This window comes from Pseudonaja textilis, chromosome 1 (assembly GCF_049901715.1).
Source record: "Pseudonaja textilis isolate UNSWEBS1 chromosome 1, rPseTex1.2, whole genome shotgun sequence".
In the NCBI taxonomy this organism is placed as follows: Eukaryota; Metazoa; Chordata; class Lepidosauria; order Squamata; family Elapidae; genus Pseudonaja; species Pseudonaja textilis.
The window spans coordinates 62841306-62866943 of record NC_141990.1 but is presented as its reverse complement, the minus strand read 5'-3'; the positions used below and the strand labels follow the sequence as shown (position 1 = coordinate 62866943).

At 35.9% G+C, this 25638-nt stretch overlaps 3 protein-coding genes across 10 annotated transcripts in view; 1 reads left to right on the top strand and 2 right to left on the bottom strand.

Annotated features, from left to right (window-relative positions):
• HEATR5B (HEAT repeat containing 5B) overlaps positions 1-10719 on the bottom strand; it is a 45784-nt gene extending 35065 nt beyond the window's left edge. For 3 of the 4 annotated variants that reach the window (XM_026695488.2, XM_026695489.2, XM_087936129.1), the window contains exons 1-11: positions 10589-10702; positions 8870-9036; positions 7810-8021; positions 7121-7229; positions 5620-5769; positions 4935-5106; positions 4511-4668; positions 3398-3647; positions 2660-2815; positions 1492-1742; positions 279-390 (exon numbers count right to left, since the gene is read on the bottom strand). In XM_026695488.2, the coding sequence (XP_026551273.2) occupies positions 279-390; positions 1492-1742; positions 2660-2815; positions 3398-3647; positions 4511-4668; positions 4935-5106; positions 5620-5769; positions 7121-7229; positions 7810-8021; positions 8870-8995 (1696 nt within the window). In that variant the 5' untranslated portion in view covers positions 8996-9036; positions 10589-10702. Of the gene's footprint in view, positions 1-278; positions 391-1491; positions 1743-2659; positions 2816-3397; positions 3648-4510; positions 4669-4934; positions 5107-5619; positions 5770-7120; positions 7230-7809; positions 8022-8869; positions 9037-10588 lie in introns of all 4 variants that reach the window. The other variant, XM_026695490.2, reaches the window with a different exon arrangement.
• A 30-nt stretch (positions 10720-10749) lies between these two features.
• Positions 10750-19513, top strand: GPATCH11 (G-patch domain containing 11). Of its 3 annotated transcripts, none has more exons than XM_087936273.1 (9): positions 10750-10810; positions 11180-11258; positions 12642-12868; positions 13628-13669; positions 13753-13873; positions 14291-14381; positions 16024-16119; positions 17881-17962; positions 19067-19513. In XM_087936273.1, the coding sequence occupies exons 2-9, from the start codon at positions 11215-11217 to the stop codon at positions 19120-19122; spliced, it is 759 nt and encodes a 252-aa protein (XP_087792399.1). In that variant the 5' UTR covers positions 10750-10810; positions 11180-11214; the 3' UTR covers positions 19123-19513. The 3 variants fall into 3 exon arrangements, with proteins under 3 accessions (XP_087792399.1, XP_026551276.1, XP_026551277.1); XM_026695491.2 differs by having other exon boundaries at positions 10750-10814; XM_026695492.2 differs by having other exon boundaries at positions 10750-10833.
• Positions 19514-19559: 46 nt separating this feature from the next.
• Positions 19560-25638, bottom strand: part of EIF2AK2 (eukaryotic translation initiation factor 2 alpha kinase 2) — a 47250-nt gene continuing 41171 nt past the window's right edge. For all 3 annotated transcript variants that reach the window (XM_087936206.1, XM_087936194.1, XM_087936199.1), the window contains exons 17-20: positions 25181-25309; positions 23463-23561; positions 22429-22491; positions 19560-22331 (exon numbers count right to left, since the gene is read on the bottom strand). In XM_087936206.1, coding sequence (XP_087792332.1) covers positions 22224-22331; positions 22429-22491; positions 23463-23561; positions 25181-25309 — 399 coding nt within the window. In that variant the 3' untranslated portion in view covers positions 19560-22223. The remainder of the gene's footprint in view (positions 22332-22428; positions 22492-23462; positions 23562-25180; positions 25310-25638) is intronic.

The window sequence follows — 25638 nt, the reverse complement described above, 5'->3', positions numbered from 1 at the left end:
ATTAAAAGATTCAAATCAACTAAAGCTAACTTTAATATTCTGTTACCATTCAATCTGAATTACAATTTAATATTCCTAACTACTGATCAGAGTAGATTTCTACGTAGAGTTTTACTTCATAACAAAAGTATTCTAGCAAGGCAATTGCACTTTCAAAATAATCTGCATTTTGGTAGCAAAAGCAGAACATGATAAGGTCTAGTATTAGGGAGGTAGCCACAATCTTGCTGCTAAATTCAAGTCAGACTGCTAAAATAAAGGGATGTGTGTATACACACCTAAAGTCATTAGAGCACCCAGCAAAAGCCACCCAGCCTGGGTTCGCTGTAAGGACAGCCTGCTATTTTGTGCCGCAGTCCGCAAGAGATCCTCAGCAATGCTAACAACCATCTAAAATAAAGGGAAAATTAACTTAGAAGTGAGTTAGAAACCATCTTAATAAAATTCATAGCTGAACATTAACACAGGATAGAAAATAAAAACTTTACTTAATATTAATATTATGTTCATTTCAGTTCAAATTATTTTTTCCTTTAAACAGTAAAATGAACAAGTCAAACAAAAGAAGGGGTTGAAAAACTCAGTAGGGGTTGATTGAGACTCGGGGTAGGCAAACAAAAAGATTACTAAAGAACACAAACCAAGATATGGAATGTGCCGAGAAACACCTTGAAAAGAAGAGCAAAAAGGAGGAAGTGCTCCAACATAAAATAAAATTTGCTTCCATTGTTGTGACGATAAACATATTTACCCAGGAATAAGCACTATTATGTAATAAAAATGAGCATGAGAGTATAAAATACCTATACCAATTTAAGAAGCATTTTAGTATCTTATAAATAGGAAGGAGCAATCATAATTTCAAAACTGATGCTTCCTAGCTTTGGAGCATAACAGTGTTTACAAAAAGGTATTTCCTTTTTGGCATGGCTAATGTATCTCAGGTTCACAGAGAGGTACATGTTTGTTGATAGCTATAGCTTGAGCTTTTCAGACTTTAACCTTGAATATAACTGGGAAACTAACATTCAGCAATGCAAATCTTTGAATGCAGCTTCTTTGGAATATACCTGTGATGGCGAACCTATGCTAGAAGTGCTAGAAGTGGCATGCAGAGCCATCTCCGCTGGCTTGTAAACCGTTGCCCCAGAGCAGGTTCACTGCACAGGTGCGCGCGCCGCTAGCCTGCCAGGTAATCGTTGGGTAGCTGCAGCGCATGTACGGGGAACGGGACACACACAGATGCTCACGCATGTGCAGAAATGCGTGGTGTATGTGGGGGTCGTGCACACATACGCAGGGGGCATGCCCCCCCCGCATGCATTGCCTTATGGTTGATGGCACGCGTGCATTTTTGGCACGCGAGGATGAAAACATTCGCCATCACTGGAATATACCATTAAATCAATTCATGTTATTTTGTAACAGCATCCTTCTCTATCCCAGCATAAAGAAAACAATTCCAGAAATGCAAGTAATTAATAATCTCACCTTTCCTTTGGCATGAGGGATGCCTAGAGAACATTGATGAACTCCACCTAACAAAGCAGCCATTGCAAAACTGTACCCACTAACAGCTTCTGGGGAAGTCTTCAGGTTGTTAAGCCTTTCTGCACACCGGTCCAATAACGGAGTCAACTGGAAAGGCAAAGCAACAGCCACACAACGCAAACACCACGCAGCAGCAAGTCGAGCAGCCATACTGGGATGGAGAAGAACCGAAGTAACAGTCTCAAGCAATCCTGAAAACAAACCAGAAAAGGAAATATTTTGAGGAAACTACCAAAGCATTTATTTGTAGTAGATTTGGTCAAAGAAAGAATTGAAATGATGTAAATTTTTCAAACTGAGTAACAAAAGATAGAAAGCTATTTATTTTTGATGTTTAAGTCTTGAAAACATCAAAAAGCATTCCTAACACAAAAGCACTCTTTAGATGCCAAGTTCAGATTCAAAGGCTTTTGTCTATTCTAGAAAATAAGCTTTATCTTCCTTGCAGTTCACTAGCATTTGTCTTTTTCTGTAGGAAACAATTTTAAGAAATCACACAGATTTCTGATCAACATATGCACTATACATTATCTAGATTTTTATGGGTACCATTCCCACCACAGCAACTCTGGACATTGAACAAAGCTGAAAATAGAAAATATAATACTTTTTTAAAAACCCAATTAAATAACTGAAGGTAAAAAAAAGACCTCAAAATCACACCAAATCCCAAGTCTCTATTATGCTTTATATTTTTATCGCTATGCTTTATTTTTTTATGCTTCATCTTTTTGATTATGCTGAAAAATAAAACAAATAGCATCAATAAAATCAACATTTTAGTATTTTATTGTTTTGATTGCATATTACATTCTTAAATCTGTATCTATTATATCACTTTCACATTATTAACTGCCCTGATATATTAGAAAGGTAGGAAACTGAACTTTAAGTAAACAAAACAAACAAAAGTATATTGGTGCATCCCTATTCACTGGGATGAAAACTAGAGAAGCCATCTGATGAGGAAACATCTCATTTTCACTGGTACTTTGGGTTTATATTTTATATCAGTATTGCATTACATACGTAATTAAATGGTAAAAATAAATAAATAACTTCACAATTATTCTTAGTGTGCCTAGCATGGCAGTCTTAAACGATTTACCTATAGAAGGTTCCTGTATAAGGGGTGATGCAGTGGCATTCAGGCTTTGAACTAAACTTCCTAGCTCCTGAAGAGCACAAACCATTACATGTTGACTTGCGGCAACTTCTGCTGCTCCTGATTTGTTTTCAATATTAGCATCATTCACAACTGTTTCTGTCAAAGTAAATTGAAAAATGGTAAGCAACCCAGCATTCTGTTACATTTAAAACATACTGCTTCAGACTAGGTTCCCAAAAAGTATTTCGGAGTGCATGAGGAAGAAGCCCAGTAATAGTGAGGCCTACCCTCCTTCCCGAACCCAGGTTCCAGAGATCTTCAAAACATATGTATGAGATGGATGATGCAGGGTGAGAAGCAGGATGTGGAGCACAGTGGTGTGGAATGGGGAAGACATAGGCAGTGGGGCGCTACAACGTCCCTGCACTCATTTGTAAGGGTGAACAATCATGGGGATGCTGTAATGGCCTTGACTTTGGGACTGAGTCATAAGTAGCTTTTGGAAGATTCCCCATAACTGGTCATAAATCGAGGACTACCTGTACTGCATTTTATTTTCACACTCTATTCTTCAGGCACACAATTGCTGCAAAAGATCTCATTTATATCATGACCACATAAGCCAGTGTCATACAGACGTAGATCAATAAATGTGAAAACCACCTTATCCTAGACTTAAAAAGATTGGATAGCAATAATAAAAACAATACATGCACGCACTAATTTTTTTTCTCTTACCGACTGCCTTCATCTGTTTATCGATAGCCTGACAAATATCTTTAGCAGCAGCAATCTGTGCTTTCTCTCCCAATAAACTTCCTACTGTCGCTCTGAGGATAAAAGAGACACATCTCCGAGAGTAGACAGCTTCTACATGAGTTTGAGTTGCACGAGGATGAGAAACCAAATCCAGCACGTGTGACAGGAAAGTTGCAAAATTGCGTTCTAGCCACTGACCTCCTAGGGTTGTGACAAAGACAACATAGGCCTGAAAAATTTGAAATGATTAAGTTACTTGAGGTATAGGGGATTTGTATTCTGTATTTAAAATTCTATTTATACCTTTTACCTTCAATTCTCCAATATCCCCTATCCCACCCCTTAAAATTATATAATGTTTTGTTTCTGAAGTAAAAATACCAGATCAGGCCCTCTAATATTACAATCACATAGGTTTATCAAACTCAGTAACACCCCATCTATAATGAAAACTAGTTACAATCGCTATAACTAGTTCTCATCATACTTATAGCTTTTTAATATCATGATAATATTGTGAGGCTATATGACAATCTCATTATATATGGCCTCAAGGTTGTTCGAAACCCCCCAAATGCTACAAATTTCTTGAAGAGGACTGTCAAGAGTTTGAGCAAAGGCTTTTCTCTTAGGAATTTAACAAGCATCTTCACTTATCTACCGAATTTAATCTACTCCCTTGTAGAGCAAGTTATAATTAGGACCTGAAGGATGAGGTTATTCTTGCCTATGTCTGCAGCAGTCAATGTAGTATTTCTATTCTTTAGCATAAACAAGTAGGTAAATAAGTTTTATTCACTGCCACTTGTTATTGCTGTTGAAAAAGCTCTGCATTTCAAAAGAATTCTATTCCTTGACTTTTCAAAAAACAGCGAAATGGCCACTGGGCATACCTGCACGCTTCTTTGAATCTCATTATATATTTATTTGGCTGGAACTGCAAGAATATCATTGAAAAATAATGAAAAGCAATCATTATGTGTTCATTAGTATGTACAGAACTAGCTTCTAGCTAGTTCTATGAAGCTGTGGGGTTTTATTTTTGTTTCCCTGATTGTGAAAATACTTTATAGCATTTTAAAATAAACCTACCTGCGTAACCCCAACTCGCACTTCTCGATTAACAGATCCTCCTACTTTTAACATCTCTCCACCACTTTTTAAGAACCCAGATCCTCCTCGCAAAAAACCAGTGGCCATGAGTTCTAAAACCTCTTCTAACGTTGCTTTCTTCACATTCTGGCGCATCACTTAAACAAATAAAAATAAAATGTTATTCAATGGAATATTTTCAATCAGTTCTCATTGTATTTTTGAGATTCTGGTAAGTACTATGTCATGTTAAAGATACCAATGACTTTAAAGACATGAAATTAATACAAAATTTTCACAAAATTAACTGTAAAAATAAATGGTTTTTATCATTGTTTACAGTTAATAGTAAACACTTTAAGTTTATCCATGTGTCTATTGCTGAAAAACAAAATAATAATATGAATAACTCAATGGATTATACCTGCTGCTTGCTTTGGTATCAGTGCTGTAGCCATAACTGTCCCCAGAAGTTTGGATACTGCAACTCGTACACCATAATTTGAGTTCTCCAGTGCCTTAAAGCATAGAGTTGCTACATTTTCTAATTCTGTTGTCCACATAAACACAGCTTCATTTTGCAGTTCTAGTAGACACTGCCAAGAAAAAAAATCCCAAAACTGTTAATACTTTTTGAAATTTTGTCCATTCATTCTTTGAATTCAGCCATCACAATTACTATCCTTTTTCCTTTTAAAAACAAATTGTAACTGCTGAAGAAGCTTCTTGAATGAGAAGCAAAATGTCTTCAAAGGAAAACAAGAAAGTCCAGTTGCCTTTTGAAAAAGCACCTTTGGGATATTTGATTTTCACCTCAACTTTAACAGCTAATGTCAGAAATAAGACTGTGAATGTGAATATTGCACTGCAGCAAGCTACACACCTTCATAAAGTGATAACAAACTAAACTGCAAGCATATCACAGTATTTTTCCAGAAGAATCTATAACAGTGGTTGTAGGAGAAAAAAGTTATATGATTATAGGGGCAGTGCCTATTTCTACAACAAGCTGTACGATGCAGAAAGCATACTTAGAATCCTAGGTACCTAGAAAATGCTATGAATGATGCAGCAATGTTTCTTCCATTTAAACATTTAAGCAAGCTTACCTTTGCTACTGCACAGCGCACAGCCATAGCTCTGTCTGTCAGGAGAGACCGGGCATTCTTATAAATATCTCGGTGGCAAGAAGCTGCTGCACCACCCAAGCCACTTAAGACTTTTTGTAAACTCATTAATATTTCACTCCGTCCCTGTGACTGCAAATCACCAGAAGACATAAATATATTGTATTTTTATCAAAACCATGCTTCTCATTTATTTAAAAACAGTATATGTTGTAATGAAAAAAATATTCTTGAATCTCTATGTAAAAATGGAACTTATCATAATAATAAACATTACCTTTTAATATAGTATAAAGATCACAATCCTTATTCCTAAATATGATGCTGGAAAATTCTGTTCCAAGATCACAATTTATGGAACTCATATAAATCAACATTCATTCTTTTTTAAACATATATTGTAGTATTTTATTTCACAAATACTTGACACATTTCACGCTTATTGAAAAAGATTATCGTTCCCTTCAGCCATTTCTTAAAAAAAGAAAAAAAAATGCTTCTAATTTTCTTTTCAAAATTAAACTAGGAAATCATAAGAGGTCATTGATAGAGGCAATCTCTATTCACCTCACAAGTTTAAGAACTGATGGAAACATGACTTCTCCAACATTTATGAGAACCACTCCTGTCCTGTAGTTGTAGTGTATAAATTATTTTGTATAGTACATTGTATGGATGTATCTAGCCAAACAGTGCTTCAGCTCATCATAGGCTTAGCTGGTTGCCTTTTATTAATGTGAATTAGCTTTACATGAAAATGTATTAGTTGTATGTGGAAATACAAAAAAAGCACTAAGATTTAATGTAACATTTATTTCAAGCAGTAACTATGTTAATTACAAGTCACATCTCTATTTTTAGCTCACCACAACCTTGAGAAGTACAAAGATTTTGGTGACATCTTAACATCAGGTAAATTTATTATGCCACAAGCTTTCATGAACATAACCCACTGAAGCCCACAAAAATCTATGACATAGAATTTTGTTTCTATCTACATCCGTAATGGCGAACCTATAGCACATGTGCTGGAAGTGGCATACAGAGACATCTCTCTGGGCATGCCAGCTGTTGCCCATTGCTCTTCTGGGTTCCAGCACACACATGCCACCTAGCTGGTCTTCACGCACACGGGAGCACCGGAAACTGAAGAGCAGCTCCCAGCTAGTCTTTGCGTGCGTAGGAGCACCAGAAACCAGACAGCAGCTCCCCACACCATGCATGCACGCTGGCCAGCGTGCACGCATGCACATTAGAAACTGGAAAACCAGATGGCTGGTGTGCATGCGCATGCCAAGGAGCTGCTCTTCTGGTTTCTGGTGTGCACACATGTTTCAGCACTTGGTGCTGAAAAGGTTAACCATCACTGATCTAGATGGTCCAAAATTACTTTTTGTTGTACAATAGAATTACCAGACTCTTAATTAATTAAATGAATACAGTGCAAAAATGCAAATATTCTGTGAACATTTCTTTTACTTACTTCAGCACTTTTCAAAGATTTTAAGAGATTGTTAACGGTTTCAGGAAAAGAACTGCCCAGCATCCTTCCCATTTTCTCATAAAATGCTCCAACACATGCCACTGCAGTACTACAAAAATCAAGATAATTTTGATCAGATAATTTCTGATTATTTTACACTAATAGATTCTGTCAAAAAAAAGGGCTAAGGTGAAACCATGGAAGGGAGACCAATTGAAAATCCCAAGTCTTCAGAATAAACTTTGAAATAAAAAAATAATGTGGAAGAAGATGATAGCAAACCATTTCTCCACTGTTGTTTAAAGTGTCCATTTAATCACTAGCAGTCAAACTCAGCTCAAAAGTTTCTGTCTTTTAAATGGGAGCATCAAGCCAATATGTTTTCAAGCAAAGATGCACAAACTTTAAAATTCAAATAATCCAAAGGTATAATCTGGATACTGCAATGATTTTATAGATGAACAGATTAGTAGTGAGGTAACAGATGTAAAGTTTCCTAACTTTGACCTTGTGGTTTCAAATAATTTTTTCTTCAAATAAAATGCGTCTACCAGCAATTTGGCATATTTCAAGCATTTTATATGTAAAATAATCAAATGAAATAGTCTCATATGACTTTACATACTGGATATATTCCCTAATATATTTCTGAGATTGTGGAATTTTTCTGGTAGGTGACATTTACTTACAGTTTGGTCGGTAAATAGGCAGAAGTATCATCTTTACTCCTGATGATATCATTACATTTGTCAAGCGTTTGGAAGACAGTAAAAGTATCTCCAATGCTGTATAGAGCAGCAAGATTTTTAGCAAGTAATTTCCTTGTTGGTGGTCCAGGAGAACTGCTGATAAGACCTGTCAGCTGTTCAACAAGCTTTTTTTGTTTTTCTTTTACATCTGTCTGTTAATGAAACAAATGCAAAACTTGTTCAGTATTTATATGAAATTAATGAAGTTCATTATAACTTTGTTATATCATAGCAACATTTGATTCAGATGTTTTCTGGAAGTTTATTTTTTTTATGTCTGAATATGAACATAAAATCAATGCCCATGTACTTAGACTAGAGGATTCATTAAATAAAGCTAAAAATACTTGCTTCATTCTCAAGTTTATTTTCATAAATGCCTTTGGCATTTTTCAAAATACTGATCCCATTCACTTGGAAAGGAAATTATAATGCATAGTTTAACGAGCCTTTCATTGCAAATTAATGGTTTAATTTAAACTAAAAACTTGAATTATCAGGTTAAAAACTTTGTGTCAATCACAGCTTTTTTTTAAAAAAAAAGATCACAGACCAAAAATAGCAATAGCAAAGCACTTAGACTTAATAAGACTTAAAGTTTTACAGAGTCAGCATATTGCCCCAACAATCTGGGTTATTTTACTGATCTCAGAAGAATGGAAGGCTGAGTCAACCTTGCCTATACATACATATATACATACATACATACATACATACATACATACATACAATACTCCCATAACATAATCTCAGAACAGAAAATGGAGTTTCTGTATAAATATGCATTATTAAAATCATAAACAACAAAACAGCCCAATTATTTTGTAGGATAGAATCAAATATTTAGGCAGTTCAAAATATTTCAGGCATGTCACTTTGGCCATATTACAGAAGAGTCATTAATACAAAAATAAGGGCTGAAAGAAATATATTATCAAAGATCAAGTCAAACCATGAGATGGGTAGCAAATAAATTTAATAATAAAAAATAAAATTATACCTTGTTAGCAGCTACAAGCACCTTCTCAAGAAACCGTAGCCACTCAAAGATAAAAACTGGCCGTTTTGCTTCAGTGATCTGAGCCAAAGCCTCTTCATTTAATAACAAACTATGAGCAAGTTCCATAGCTGGTGAAATTCTTTTTGTACAGTAACTACCCTTGTTTCCTGTTATACAAATAAATAGAAAAACAACAGATTTAAAATATCCCACCTAAAACAGTCTTAACATGCATTTAAACTGGTTAATCTATTATTTTTCTAGAAGGTCTTTTATTTATTAATTCAGCCACCTACATATCTGCTACAAGGAACAGGTTTTTTAAAATCTCCATCAAAGAGAGTGAATGAACAACCTTAACAATGTGACTGATACATGGTAACTGAATTATTGTGTTCAATCAATACATCTCATTAAGCCAGTTAAAACCCCGGTTTGATGTTGGATGTGTAAAATAGTTCCATACTGGAGTCCTTTTACCCCACACAGTAGCTGGGCTGATATGACATACTGAAACACCAAGCAGCCAAATACAATTCCACATAATAGTTTATGGTTCAGTACATCATGCATCACCAGAAAAAAATGTGGATTGAGTAGATTATGAATAGTTTTTATACATTTGTATATCAGCTTTTACCTTATTTTTATTGGTTTGTGTTTACCCATTATGAACAACCCAGAATCACTTACATGAAATGGAAGGGCAGTCAAAGCAAATCTATAATAACAAAGCAGCTCTAATGTATAGAGAGGTAAGCATATTATGCAAACATGGCTTATTGTAACGGGGTCCCACCCTGGACACAACTATGTAATACAAGTACTGCTTGACTTATGACCACAATTGAGCCCAACATTTATGTTGCTAAGTGAGAAATTTGTTGAGTTTTGCTCCATTTTGCGACTTTTCTTGCCTCATATGTTAAGTATGTCACTGCAGTTGTTAAATTACGGTAATAATGCCGTTGTTAAGTCAATCTGGATTCCCCATTGACTTTGTCAGAAGGTGACAATCTTCTGTTGTCAGAAGATCACAGAACCCCAGGACACTGCAATTTGTCATCGATATGAACCAGCTGTCAAGCATCCAAAAGTAAATCACATGACCATGGGGATGCTGCAATGGTCGTAAGTATGAAAAATGATCATAAGTCACTTTTTTTTCAGTGCCACTGTAACTTCGAATGGTCACTAAACCAACTGTTGTAAGTCGAGATCTATCTGTATATCCTTTGCATCCTAAGGTCACCAGCTCTGTACTGCCCAAACCTGAAGGGCAGGTTAAGGAGAAACACAAGAAAACTGCGCCTCTTTTCTGCCACCTAGCAGTCTCCGGAGTTTTGCAACCCAAGATCGGAGACTGTCCCGTGACGACCGTCCAAAGTGTAATTATTGGAAAGGGACCTTTAAGAGGCCGCTGTCAATTGGACAGCGCAGGTCCGAGCTTCCCGGGCCACTGTCACACCCGCCTGCCATCCATCCATCCATCCACCCAGGGAAAAACCAGCCACAAGGACGACGGATGCCACCCCGGCGGGCGGTGCCTCAATGGGGAACCCGAGGTACAGCGGCTCCCACCCGGAAAGGCTGCCACCGTCCTGCGCTCCTTCTTGCGGTCTTTACAGCTCTCCCACCCCCTTTCCCCACCGAGCTCTTCCCCACCGAGTGCAAGCCCCGCGTCTCCCTGCCCAGCCTTTCCCGACTGATAGTTCCCACCTCAGGCAGCGGCGGCCACCTCAGCGACACAGCGGAGCCCCGAAGGTCGCCGCGGCTTACGCCTCCGGTCCGGCCCTTCTCCGCGACCAGCTGAAGCAGCGCCGGCTCCTGCGCATGCGCTCTCGAGACCCAGGAAGTGAGGCCGCCACCGAAGCGCAGGCGCAACGGTGCGGCGGTTTAGGAATTGGGGAATGAAGGATTTCGGCGTGCTGCGTTTTTGTTGTCCGTAAGGAATAGCACTAAATGTTGAGTATTGTTGCCCGGGGTTGCGTGATGGTTAGATCAGTCCTGGATCACATCTGTCATTCAATAGCAATCTAGATGAGTTGAATTAAATAAAATAGCCTCACCCAGTGAGTTTCCACTAATGAGAATGACCTGGATTTGGAGTTTACATAGCAAAAGACCAACTGCTTTGGCTTTCTTCTGTGCTGATGCTGATACTCTGGCTAGCTAAGAAATCAGGGTGTTGGGGGGCAAAGATCAAATTCAGGGTTTGTTTACGTTGCATCTAATAAGTATGGAATTTTCCTCTAGAAAAAAAAAGTGTTTGGGGGTGCATTTTAAATTAATCATGAACTGTATTTATAGGTAGCAAGGTTGGAGGTGGAAGATTGATATGAATCATGGATGACGTAGAAGAGGATTATATGTCTGATTCCTTTATTAAGTAAGTGGGTGTTTTTCAAGTATATCCTGCTTGCCTTTGCCTAGTAAGGATGCTGAAGCTTAAATGATTTATGATATCCAATACCCAATTAAAAATTTGGGTACAATTTTAAAAATACACATTTTGCTTTAAAATTCTGCCCACATAGAACAGCTTTGAGGAATGTAATTTACAGAGTTAAATTAGCACTAAAATACAGGTGAACAAATAAGCTTCTACAGCATATATATGTTTTATTTTCCAAAAGAAAATGGAAGAAGAAAAAATCAGTAAGACTTTAATCACTATCAATATAATTCATTAGTTATCATGCATATATGCTAAATAATCTTTAAAGTATGTTAATTTATTATACAGAATATATTTATACATTGAGGCAAAAACAAAATAGAACATTAAAATTATAGATAAATATTAGGGTAACAAATTTAGAATATTCCTAACAATAGAACTCTTATCCAGTTATGACAAGAATTAAACTTGGATCACTATAAAATTGAGAAGGAAGAGATGTCCTTCCGTCTTTGTAGAATTATGCTTTTTCCAGCTATAAGACATGTAATGTCCATTTCTTACTAACTTGGCAAGTTTAAAACTTGTGGACTTCAACTCTCAGAATTCCTGAGCTAACATGACTGAGAAGGAAATCTGGGAGTTGAAGTCCACAAGTCTTAAAGCTGTCCAGTTTGAAGACCCCTGTTTCTAAATCATTGGTATGCAGTTCTAAAGAACATGAATATCTACAAAAATTAGAAATTTCCCAAAACAAAATAGGTTACATTTGTAAATCCAGGGAAGCTGCTATATCACTGTATGAACTGTATACTCCATTTTGAAGTCTCCAACCATTAGCTGAATACTTCAGCTTTTTTTTTTCTCTTGAAATGGGTTATAGATGTCCAATGCGGAACGGCTAAGGTACTAAGTAAGGGTACTCTTTATTAGTAGCCTAATGAAGAGAAGGTTTAGGGGTGACATAATAGCTATCTTCCAATATTTGAAGAGCTGTCATCAGAAAGAAGGGATTGATATATCAGTGGATGGAAGCTTATCAGAAGGAGACCTAATCTGGAACTAAGGACAAATTTCTTAACAGTGAGAACAATTTGTCAATGGAACAGCTTGCATCCTGGAGTTGTGTGTGGTTTGTTGCTGGAAGTTTTTAAGAAAAGACTGGACAACTATTTGTCCAGAATTGAATAAGTATTCCTGCCTTGGGCAGGGGATTGTACTTAGTCTTCTTCTAAGGTCTCCTACCATATGTAATCCTAACCGTAACCTCCAAAATTTTTTTAAAGAACTATAAACATACTTAAAGCAGGATAATGATTTTTTGACAGTATCTTGTATTTAGGTAACTTGTAAAATTTTTGTTTTATTCAGTCAGGACATCAGGCCAGGAATGCCGATGTTGAGACGTGTGAAGGAAACTTTTAAAAAAGAGGAAAAAGTAAAAGAAGCTAACCAGAAAAGTAGGCAAAAGAGCATCAAAGAACAAGAAAAAGAGCAACGTGAAATGTTTCTAAATGTTGCTTTGGGGAATGAAAATAAAGGTTTTGCTATGCTTCAGAAGATGGGGTACAAAAGTGGCCAGCCTCTTGGCAAAAGTGGTGAGTTTTTCCACATCCAGTTTTTGAACTGTGACTATGCTAAGGAATCAGGTTTTAATGCCCCATAAATAGTTGTGCTGGTACAAAATCTGCAGCTGACACAATAATGGAAAAGGGAGCCAGAGACATCTAGCAATTTACTTGTTACATTTATATTCTGCAATTCCTCAACATAACACATTTGTTTTCTTTCTTTGCTCTCAATTTTACTTTCTCAACAACTCAATGAAATAAATTAAGACTACTCCAGAAGTTGCTTAATTAACTTTTTGTCTAGGATTTGAGCTTTGAGTTCTTGCCAATTCTAAGCCAACTTCTAATCTCTGCCATTGTCTGTTGATACATTGGAGAAAAAAACAAAATTCATGAAGTGACTGACTTGGGAAGATTACAAAAGAATGGAGTGTCTTTCTGAGTTCCTTAAGACCAGAGAACCAGTATGGTCTTGCAGGCTAACCTGCTTCAATTAAACAGATTGTTGAGTTCATAGAAGACAAAACAGAGTATAAATCTAAGAAATTAAAAAATATACATATAGGAGGGAATATAGTAAATACTATTGTTATTAATATTTTAAATTTGTATACCACCCAGTTCTCAATAACTATGCAGCTTACAGCAATCCAAGAAAGATATTACAATAAAATCAAAAAGATAAAAGGTAAAGATAAAAGATAGCAAGTACAATGATGCTATTTTGTTATTTTACTGTTATTCTGCTATTTTACTAATAGCAAATACATTTTTTTCCTTCTGCAGGAAAGGGGATAGTTGAGCCCATTCCTCTGAATATTACCACAGGTTTGTGAAATATCTGACCTTTTTTCTTTCATTTAAACATGGCATTGCTCAATCCGTCAAACAACTGCTTGTATTTGGGACAGGAAGAAGTGGGCTTGGCCATGAAGAATTACAAAAACGAAAAGCTGAGGAAAAGCTGGAAAACTACAGGAAAAAAATGCATGTGAAAAAACAAGTGGAAAAGCAGACAACTGAGCTCTTCAAGTAATATTCTCCATTTATGTTATTCCTCTCACAGTTTCTCTTAATTGCTAATGCCATAATTAGGCAAGAGCTGTATTTAACCTGGACAGCATGTATTTTGTGTATTGAAGGTCCTTGGTATAAATCCTGGCACTATGAGATAAAGCTGAATAACATCCAGAATTTTACAGAATTAACGCTGATTGCTGTATACCTAATTCAGCACTCAGCATGACCCAACATGATCATTGTGGAAAGATACTGGGACTTCCAGCTATTCCTGGAGGATCTCAGATTCTTTCCTGTCTTAAAAAACAATATTAGGGATGAAGCTACTCTGTTTTAGTTCATACATTAAGTTTATTAATATCTAGAACAGGAAAAATGTTCTTATAAAAATTACTTTACTGATTGTGGTTTTGTCATTGTTTTATTAAGAATGAGATTGAAAACCAAGCAGGAGCAACTGCAAGTAAAACGGGACCTCGAGAAAAGTCAGAAAGCCTGCCAACAGTTAGATACACAGAAAGTAAGTTTAAATTAAACTTTTATTTATGATTTTAGCCTGTAGAGGCTTATGGAAATCAGAGTTTATGCCCTGCCTTGATCTACCTACTTTAGCCTTCCAAATAGATAGAGTTCAACAAACTAAGGAAACATTTTACAAGAACTTTGTTGTAAATATGTATCAGTGTAGATACATTTGGTACGTCCATGAGTTGATTTTTTTTATTTAAAAAAAAAAGTCTTTTAGATTTATACAAATGATTGGCCTGGATTCATCGGTCAGCAAGCAGGAGGCTGTTCACAAGACCGCTACCAACAAGAGCAACTTTTTGAAAGATTTCTTTTTTAGTACTGCAATGTAATATGCTTAAAATACCAAAACTATGATCCATGCTGTAGTGCCTTGGGCTGCATTTTTATTTCTATTATTATTATTAACTGAGCATATATACAACCCTTTCTATAAAAGTAATGAAGCAGTTTGTAGAATGAGAATCCAATGCAGAGTATTAGAAACAATACTGTACAACAGTATGTCATTCCAACATCTAAGTGAAAAGCAAACATTAGGGAATTCTGTAGGAAAAACATCATAACCCAAATACTCAAGCAGAAATTAACTACCATGCTGGAGGTATCAATGGTTGTGCAAGCAAGGTTTATAATCCTGGCTACTGCATACATGAAATAATTTTCCAGCAAATATTTGGGCGTCAAGTAATCTCTTTGAAGTATCAGTAGTAACTGGCAGCTAGCAGATTGTAGAGACTGAATGTAACATGACTCTATCCTTACACATTATTTATGGAGAAGTGACAACTTGGAGCAACGGAAGCTTGTAGAACAGCCTTCATTGGAATTACAGTTAGTCCTGAACTTGCAATCTTAATTGGGATTGGAAATTTTGTAGCTAAGCAAGGTGGTCATTAAATGAGATACACCTGATTTTATGACTTTTTTTTTTGCCATGGCCATTAAGTGAATCACACAGTCATTAAGCAAATCCAACTCCCCCTATTGACTTGGCTTGTCAGAAGCCAGCTGAAAAGGTCGGACATGGCAATTCAATGACCTGAGGACACTGCAACCATTGTAAATACCTGCAGATTTCCTAGCAATTGAATTTTGATCACATGACCGTGAAGATGCTGCAACAGTTGTAAGCGTGAGGACTGGTCATAAGTCATTTTCTTCAGTACCAAACTTTGAATAATTACTAAATGAATGGCTGTAAGTCTGCATAGTAATCTAAAATTGAAATTGAGAAATGAAGATGTAAGGTGGCCTCACACAGTTAGGTTTGCCCAGGGTCTCTGAATTACTTTACCCAGCAGTTTCGTAATATATATGTGAAAAAGCATTGTGGATGGAATTCTGCATTCCCTGCAGTCTAAACACTGCAGGTCTAAGCAGACCTGGCAAAGTGATACTATGAAAGTAGAACTCACCTCATCACCAAAAAATCCATTTTAAAAGGATAATCTGACTGATAATATGAAATAGACCACAAGGTCTAAGAAATCAAGTGCTTTATTAATATATAGCGTCTCCTAAAATTTCTCTTTGTGTTTCATATAATTTTTTGTCACTTGGGCAAAGGTTACAGCATCTAAAAAATCTTTTTTAGTGTAGAGTATGAGTTATTGGCCATGTTTTTATTTAAGGGCCTTGAAGTCCCCAAGGAGGTTTGGTATTGGTTAAAGACAAAGACTGAAGAAGACAAAGATGAAGAAGAGGAGGAGGAGGAAGATGAACTCAATGTAAGTACATGTTCAGATTTTGTTTTAGCAATTGTCTTTGGTAGTCTGGCTGGTAATTCTTTATATTATGATGCTCCATAGTGATCACCAAACTAGGTGAGACATAAATATATTTACTGCCAGGAAATATATTGAACAAAGTGCATGTGTTCTCATCACTCTTGATTGAGTTTGGTTTAGCTTGAGTGCATCCATGTATGTGTGCATCAGCACAATATACATTGATTGCTCTACAATGTGCCATGAAAGCAGTTTCTGCTCTTAGAGGCCACATAGATTTTCTTCATAATGGTCTGTCACTAACCTAGTCCTTCAGATTTTCCAGCAGTATAATAACCTTTGCCACCATAACTGTGTCCCATTTTGCTGCTGGTAGTCCTGTTTCCTGAATCACAATAGTATAAGCTCTGGTATTTCAAAAATAATATAGGGCAGGGGTCGCCAACATTTTGGATCTCAGGGACCACCAAACTCATAATTTTAAACCCCACAGAGCAGAGTCCCTGGGAAAATCCCTCAAAAAGTCTGCTGGAAAATTTCCCACCCTGTTTTCCTACTGATTGATCACTCTTTATTTGGGATCGCGGGATAATGACTCCAGCTCTGCTCTTGGAGGGGGGGGGGGGCTTTTGGCTTAATGTGAGGGGAACAGCAAAAGTCTTTCTCTGCCCCAAATTCTCTCCGCCAGAAATTAATCTGAGACTTGTCGCGCCGGCGCAGCCTCTTGGAGCAGGATGCCTTGCAGGGTCCCAAAGACTCATTTCTGGTGGAGTTTGGGGGAGAGAAAGAAAGACTTTTGCTGCTTTCCTTGCCTGAAGCAAGAAGCGGAAAGAAGCAGCCCGGTGGCCAGGCCAGGTGCATGGGGCAAGTTCTCTCCCTCCGCCCTTCTCCCCCTCCCGTCACTACGTATTGTTTGCAATGCAAGCAATGCAAACCTTGTGTTCCCATGGGCCCTGTGGGCAGCGCAGCCTTATGTTCCCGCGCCGCCGGATTAATTGCTTTGGGGCGTGCTTTGGGGGGGTGACATTTCTCTGTGAACTACCCAAATGGATGGCGACCACTGGTATAGGGTATTTACGCTTTTGAACTTTGGTGTTTGAGAAGACTCCTTAGAGTACTATGAACAATCAAGAAAAGAAACAAATCGATCATGGAACAAATCAGCCTGAAGTTCTCACTCAAGTCATAAAGAACCAAGCTCAATTGATTCTTTTTCAAAGATATTATATGAAGGCCTAGTTCTCTGGAAAAGGCTCTAATGCTGGAAAAGGTGGAAGGAAAGAAGAAGAAGGCCAACAGCAAGGTGGATGGATTTAGTTACAGTGGCAATGAAGGGCACGTTGAGAGATCTGAAAGACCATGTTTGGGTTAGATCAGTATGGGGAAAAATCTATGTGATCACTAGGAGTCAAAAAATGACTTGTTAACATATAATGAATTATATATGATGTATGTTTTCATGAAGTGCCATCAAATCTATTGACTTTTAGTGACATCATTGATCAATCCTTTTCATGCATGGTTTTATGTGCTCATAAATAAGATGCACCTCAGTTTTTCTTCTAGTAGTAAGAAATAAGAAGTAATGAGACATTAAGAGTCCTAAAACAGTCATTAATAGGAGCAGCAAAAGTGGAAGTTAAACATTCTAATTTATTTAATGTAACCTTTCATTGCCAAATCAATGATTACACATGTCTTTCTCAGATTGTTTGATCTATTCAATGGCATTTAAAGATCTATTTATTGGTGCTTTTTCAGGAATCGGAAAAGTTAATCAGTTTAACAACTTATTTAAGAGAGGAGTATCTCTACTGCATCTGGTGCGGAACAGCCTACCAAGGTAAACCTAAACTGTTTTTTTAAAAATATCAAACAATTCAAATTAGAAATAACTGTGGAATTTGCTTCTTTGTTCATGATTTATTTTGATTGCATTGCTTTTTTATTACTTATTTTCTAGTAATTTTCTTGAAAACTTTGATGTTTCAGAATGTTTTACTATAGTCATGGATCTTTTATGTAAAAAAAATCTTTTAATGGCCTAGTATGGCTGTGTTTGCAATGGTGTAAGTCAGCAAAAGGAGAAGAAAATGGAGAGGAAATCCAATTTTACCCTGGAAGTGCAGATGTATTGATGCAAGGGCTGATGAGCTGATCTTGCTGCTAGCAAAGAGCATTGTGGGAATACATGTAGACAGCATTCCCATTAGCCAAGCCTTGTATATAGGCATTGTTGGGGGACATGCTGCTGGTCTAACTCAAAATTGGGGTGAGAAGGAGAGAAAAGAAAACGAGGAAAAATAAGGAGAGGCAACTATAAGGACTCTTGTAGAAGGAAGTGGCTTCAAAGAAAAATTGGAGTAAAGCTGCAATCACTGCACAGAGCGGTAGTTGATTCCCAGATGAGGGAGAAGAAAAGTCAACTATTAGTTTCCCTGGAGGAAGAGAAATAAAGTCCCAGAGAAGATGATATGTTCACCAAAGTACAAATCAGGAAAGAAAGAGATTGGATAAAAGTTGGGATCTTACTCTAAATAAGTTTGTAAATTGTAAAGAAGGATAAAAGCTTTCACTCACCATCTCAGTTTCTCTATGTTGATTGCCTCTCATGGAAACCTAAATATTCCAATTTTAAAAGAGCCCAGTTGCACTGTGCCAATCTCCTAAGAGTATTGTTCTGAGGTCAGAATAAACCTAGGTGTCCTGTTCTAACCTTGGAATAAAACTTGGCAACTTAAAGAAGAAATAAGCTTGGAACTGCCCATTTAGAGTATTCAGTGCTTGAAATAAAATTCAGAATACAGTCAACTCAGAACATTTCAGATGCACTATTTGCTTTGGGTTTGAAACAAAATACATTTTCCATTTCAAACTTCTAATCTAGTACTGGATGCATGTTTGCTTGTAAATTCTGCAAATTTCCATTTTTTATTTTATTTTGCAGATCAAGAAGATCTATCTTCAAATTGCCCTGGGACCACATATACAGATCATGAATAAATCTATAAAAATTCAAAACAATAGCAAAATTTTGTAGTTTCAATGAAGAGCAGAGCTGTGAACTATGTTCTCTATTTTTCATTGAGCAAATTGGTCGTTTCTCAATGCTCTATGTTTGGGTATAAAATGGGTTTTCTGCTCTATTCAAAAATTATTTGGAATAGGAACTAATTTGTTATTTTACCAAGTTATTTTTTAAAACAATGCTATGTTTACTTCTGAAAAACAAAATTAAAATTAACATAATTGACTAGATGGTGTAGATTCAATAAATGCATGGTTTGGTTTCAGCAAAGTAAAAATTACAAGAACCCCTAAAACAATAATGAATTTAACTGTTCAAAGATCATTCTGTTTAGGTTCACAATAAAACTTTGAACATGAGATTTGATGAGGGGCTCATGGAAAATAATTCATTCTTCAACATACACAAAACCTTGTGCTTTTCTTCTCTTTATTAAAGTTTCTTTTTTTAAAACAAAATTATTACGCAACATTGAGTTAATGCATAGACATACAGCTGTGATTTGGTTTATGCACCACAGTTGCTGAGTTAATCATTGATTTGAGTTTATTTTAAGCTTCTTGCAATCTGAATAACTTTTTCTACAAAAAGTTGACCAAAAGTAGGAATAACCTGGCTGACAGCATAATGCTGTCTTCAGTCTTAGCCCTGGGGGAATTCCTTTGTACTAATCGACATGTCACATGTTGTGGTTTAGCCATTTATCTTATTTTTTCAATGGTTTTTTTCAGAGATTCTTCAAGGTTTTTCTCCCAAGTTGTCTAGAACAAAAAGATCTTTAGTAGCCAGCAAAACAAGTACTTAAGCTTTAACTAGTTCACATAGTTTAATATAGTTTAAACTGCTGCATACAAATTTCCATGGTTCAGTAAAACCATGCCTTTATTATAACTACAGGTCACAATTCATTGGCATGTTCATAAGATATACATGTAATAATCCACTAATAATTGTCTGTTTTTGAGCCAAAATTTTTGTGGATTTACTTATCTTGACCAACATATTAATCTTTCCTTTTGGTTTGGTTCCTCCTCCATCTTAAAGGATATCATTTCTAATGTTAGTCAGTAGATGCAGGTAGAAAAAAACTTCAAATTTTCCTTTAAAAAAAACAATCCTTAGATTTCTTCCTTACCTTATCCAAGCATAGGCCTAAAAGTCTGGGTTTTTTTCTATTGAAAACTAATGCTTTAGCATACCTGTTCTTAAAAATAAAACAGATAGCTTATCTTTCTTAAAATTAATATTTCATTTGCTTTCATATGTTTTAAAAACTCATAGCAAATATAATTTTTATTAAAAAAACAAGCTTGAAACAAAATTTTCAATCCCCGCCCCCCCCCCTTTTTTTTTACAAAGATCTGTCAAAGATCCTCTAACCCACCTCTTGCATAATCTGGGGTTGAGTTCAGAAGTGCTCTAGCTTTTCTTTTTCCAAAGAATTTGCATACACTAGATAAATTACACAATTTATACTGGACAAAAAACAATACTGAAGAGGTGAATTCCGGAGATATATTGTTCATTTTTAACATTTCTTTATATTATAGAAATGAGAAGACAAAGCAATATGTGCTAGATGACATATGAAAAGACTGAGATAGTTGTATATCTGGATTCCATTAATGTTTGTCTATTTGTTTAAAAGTTTTACATCATTTTATCATTATTATAGATATTTTTTCAAACTTTGACTGTATCCTCACTGTTGTATTTTATATTGTTTGTTTAATTGATTAATACATTAAATGATTTGGAACATGGATAGCAATTTTTGGCTTGCCTGGGACTATACTGAGTGCAGAATTGTCTTGGGCTGCATATAAAAATATAATTAATGTATATAAATAGCAAATGTCCTTTGTTTTTTATATGTTTTATTAATCATATGGAGCTACAGTGCTAGCTACCCAGGTTTACATGCGCCTGCAGACCTGGTTTAATACAGTACTGCAAGCTACTCCTACTGCAGTTTGGCAGATCGAATCTCACCAGGCTCAAGGTTGACAGCCTTCCATCCTTCCAAGGTGGGTAAAATGAGGACCCAAATTGTTGGGGGCAATATGCTAACTCTAAACTGCTTTGAGAGGGCTGTAAAGCACTATCAAGCGGTATATAAGTCTAAGTGCTATTGCTATTAATAGCAATAGCACTTACTTATATACTGTTTAGTGCTGGACGACTGAGTGAACCTTGAGCCTGGTGAGATTCAGTCTGCCAAATTGCAGGCAGCTGGCAATCAACAGAAATAGCCTGCAGTACTGCATTCTAACCACTGCGCCACCACGGTTCTTAAACTCTCAAAACACAAATGCAAGTTAGCATATTAGAATGTATTCTATAAATCTGTTTTAGAAACAACATAATTATAAGCACTGTTAGATGCATTACTCTTGATTGTAAGAAAAATGAAAGCTAAGTGCAATTAAATGCATTGTCTTTCCAAAACAACTGCCCATGTATGCATTGCAAATTAAAAGGTTGATTTATGGATTTACATCTACAGTTCTGCAAAAGAAACCAACCCATATCATCTATAACATTTTCATAAATCAATACTGTAGTATCTATATGAAGCTCCAATAGCATTCATTTGCAAAGGTTCAAAAAATCTGAAAGGAAGTGAATACTCTCATCATAAAACTGTAGATTTATCACATAGTACTATTTTTCACAAAGCAAAAGATAGCAACTAACACTTGATTACGAGTAGTTCCATGAGTTAGAAGAATAGTATTAACTTCCCTAGACAATATTAAACTTAACTGTATAGCAACAGTATTGGAATGGCACATTAAAACTCTTTGTTAAAAAAAAAAAATCCAGATACTTCAGATTGCCATTATGCATTTGCACACAGGATGAGATTAAAAGGTCTTGCAAAATGCATTCTTTCTATTTCCATTAGATCTTCCCATTCTGCTGAAGTTCTTTGCATTTGACTTCTCAGGAAATCCCAAATATAGCAATGAGTAACCCAATTCTTCACATTTCAATGTGTCTCGCAATCTGTGTATTCAGACATCAGGAAAAGCAAAAGAAACATGAACCAAAAACCTGCGCTTTGACAAATTCACTAACAAGTGTGTAGTGTATGAGGTTGGCCTTTTAGGATTCTCAAAATATCCGCTGCTGATGGTCTTTGACTTGGCTCTTTGGAAAGCAGTTGCTTAATTAGAGAAGTCTATAAATGAAGAGGAGGATATTATAAAAATTAAGAAATGAACATGGAATTAAGAAAAACATTAAAAAATTTAAAAAGATGTTTTACAATAGTATACCTCTTTTGTAAACTTCCTAGTGAATGTTTTTGGAAGTTTTCCTTCTTTAATGTTGGGCCATTCCTGAAAAATCAGAGTATATTTAAAGTACACAACTCTACTTTAAAGGATTTGTGCTAAATTTCATAAATCTAGCCAGCTTACCAACCTAGCAACAGAAAAATCCCACATTAAAACAGCTAAGAGTATTTGCTTTTGTAAGATGCTTTCTAGAACGGGTCCTCAGCCACTGATCCATGGACCAGCACCAGTCTATGGCATGCCAGAAACCAGATTGCACAAACAACCAAAGCCGCCTCCAGCAAACAAAACCTCACCCCACCCTCTCCGGTTCACGGAAAAACCTCCAGAGAACCAGTGAAAATAAGACTACAAATGTGTGCATGCAGAAAGACTATTTGGTGTCGTAGCATAGGGATGCGTGTATTCATAAGCATATAAAACAGTAATACATATATTATAAATAATATAAATATATATGAAATAGGCCTAGTTCCAATCCGCAGACCTATAGACACTTTCTAGGCCTGTAAAAAGTTACAAAGTCTTCAATGATATGTAAATTAACAGACACCCATGGAACTTCCCAACTCAAATATGTGATGCCAGATATGTACAATTCTGCCTAGCGTTGTAACAAAATGTTTATAACTCAAAAGCCTACTTCAGAACTCCATATCTACAATATGTACACAGTAGCCAATAATAGTAGTAGCCAACCCCTATGGCCTTTAATCAGCAGATGAAAGAAAATTTGAGAACTTTATTACTTTTATTTCAACAATAATCTTTCTCCCCATATATCTGCTGTGAGTCTTACACCAAGGCATTCCATTGGTGAATTTGATGAGCGGATAGCTTTTCTCCTTTTGCTCAGCTTGTTAATGTATACCTTTTTGGAGTTATCTATTTTAATTTATTTTTCTAACATTACATTAAATAAGTCAGTCTAAAAAGCAGCTTGAACACATTTTCCCTATCTTTATTAAGAAATACATGCAAGGCAGATGTAAGGAAAAAAGTGGATTATTTACCTGACATTTCTCACTGCCAGTGTAAAATGGGGAAAGCATTTCATACAAAATTAATCCTAATGGAAAGATATCTACTTTCTTGTCATAATTGCTTCCTTCCTAATGGACAACATAACACAAGAATATTAGATACTTCAAACGTAAAAACAAAGAACAGGGTGAATCAGTGAATTTTGTTTCAAAGATGTGTGCAACCTTCAATCAGCTTTTTATAGTTTCTAGAAGCAAAAGAATTGTATACAATCTTATGCTGTTGAGGAAAAATGCATGAGAGTAAATAATAACACAATAAAAGTTAATTTTTAGCATAAGGTTATTTGGAAAAATTCTAGACAATTTTCTCTTAGATGAAATGGAACAATTTAATGCTTTTGGGGGGGGAGGGTTATTGACTTGTAAGAGTCTCCCTTTAAATTATAGCACAATAGAGAGAACTTACAAATGGAAAACTATATAAATAATCCTCAACATACAACCATTCATATAGTAACCGCTCAAAGTTACAATGGCACTAAAAATTATTTGTGACCAGTTTTCACACTTAACCAACATTGTAGCATCCTTATGGTCAAAATTCAGGGACTTGGATTAAAATAGATCAAAGGTTTGAAGAATCTGCAATTGGGTTAAACCACCGGAAAAATGTCATGAGTATGCATACAAGAGAGAAGTTAAATGTGTGGATGAGATTAATACCTAACTTATTATTAATGGATTTGATGGAGAAAAAGTTTTACCTAAGAAATGGAGGCATATCAGAAAATGTGCAAGAACCTATTAATGTGAAAGTGAGGATGTGCATGCACATGCACGCTCACTTCACTGGCTGTTTCTGCAGCCCAGTTGCAAACCGCTCATAACCCACCAGTGGGCCATACCACACAGTTGGGGACTCCTGGTTTACAGACAATATTTTGGACTTTATAAGAACATGGAAGCAGCCCATGGAGTTTCTGCAAGTTTAATACAATAACAGTCTGTTAAGGAAGAATTTAAAATCAATTCATTTTGGGAGGCTATTAGTAATTAGGTTTTTTTTTCAGCTAACAGATATCGGGTCTATTTGATACCAACTTTCTACATTTGAGATATCTTTCAAAGAATTGTGATGTCAAATATAATAAATATTGCAGTTATAGATGTGAAATTTTATAATTATTTGTAGACTCACAAATCTAGGGGAGGGGATCCATTAGCTTTAATTATAAATATCTGTCAACTTTCAACCAGGTTGGATGAAGTATGCTTAATGTTGGATTTATACATGTTATGTACATTTTTATTATTATTATTTTGTTGTGTTTGTAATTTTGGTCTTTTGTTGTTGTTGTCCTTGTCGTTTTTTTAATATTATATCTTTGGAAAAAAATTATAAGGCAATTGGAAAATGGCATGTATTTATGAGAGTTACACTATCCTGGGTCACGTCACCATTAGTAACCTTCCTAGTCAGCCACTGACAAGCAAAGTCAATTGGAGAAGCCAGATTCGCTTAATGACTGCATGATTCACTTAACTGCAGTGATTTGCTTAACAACTGTGGCAAAAAGATCATAAAATTGGGGAAAAACTTACTTAACTACCTTGTCAGCAACATAAATTTTGGGCTCAGTTATGGTCATAAATTAAGGACTACCTGTATATCCAACAGAAATAAGCAAATGCATTGCAAAAGGATTTTCGGGGCATACACCAAAATAATTATTAACAATAATTACCTGCTCAGGTGCCATGTAATTCCATGTTCCCTTGTTCATTGTCCGTTGTCTGTCAGTGACACCTACTGTTACCAACCCAAAATCACCTATTTTTATGTGATTTTCATCATGAAAAAATACATTTAGAGGCTTTAAAAGAAAAAAAGTAGAGTGAGAAAACATGTTATATTTAGGCATACAAAGAACAAATATTTTTTTCCTAGGACAGCAGAGGTCAATTTGGGCACAGATTCTGGGATTACAAATACATTTTTTGCAAATAAATGAATCTGCAAATACCGAAACTGCAAATAATCAGGACTGCCTGTACCAGATAGGAAAAGTAAAAGCTAACAAAGTCAGAAGCAAAGGCTATGTGATCAGATTTATTTTGTTAGGAAAATACATGTAAAAACCTATTTTGAGAAATGGAAGTTTTTACTCCCTAAAATAGAAGAGTGAGAAAAAGAGGCATAAGA

Coding starts and splice junctions, on each gene's coding strand:
- GPATCH11 (XM_087936273.1), top strand. CDS start 11,215: ATGGATGACGTAGAAGAGGATTATATGTCTGATTCCTTTATTAA. Junction 11,259..12,641: donor ATGTCTGATTCCTTTATTAA/GTAAGTGGGTGT, acceptor TGTTTTATTCAG/TCAGGACATCAGGCCAGGAA. Junction 12,869..13,627: donor CCAGCCTCTTGGCAAAAGTG/GTGAGTTTTTCC, acceptor TTCCTTCTGCAG/GAAAGGGGATAGTTGAGCCC.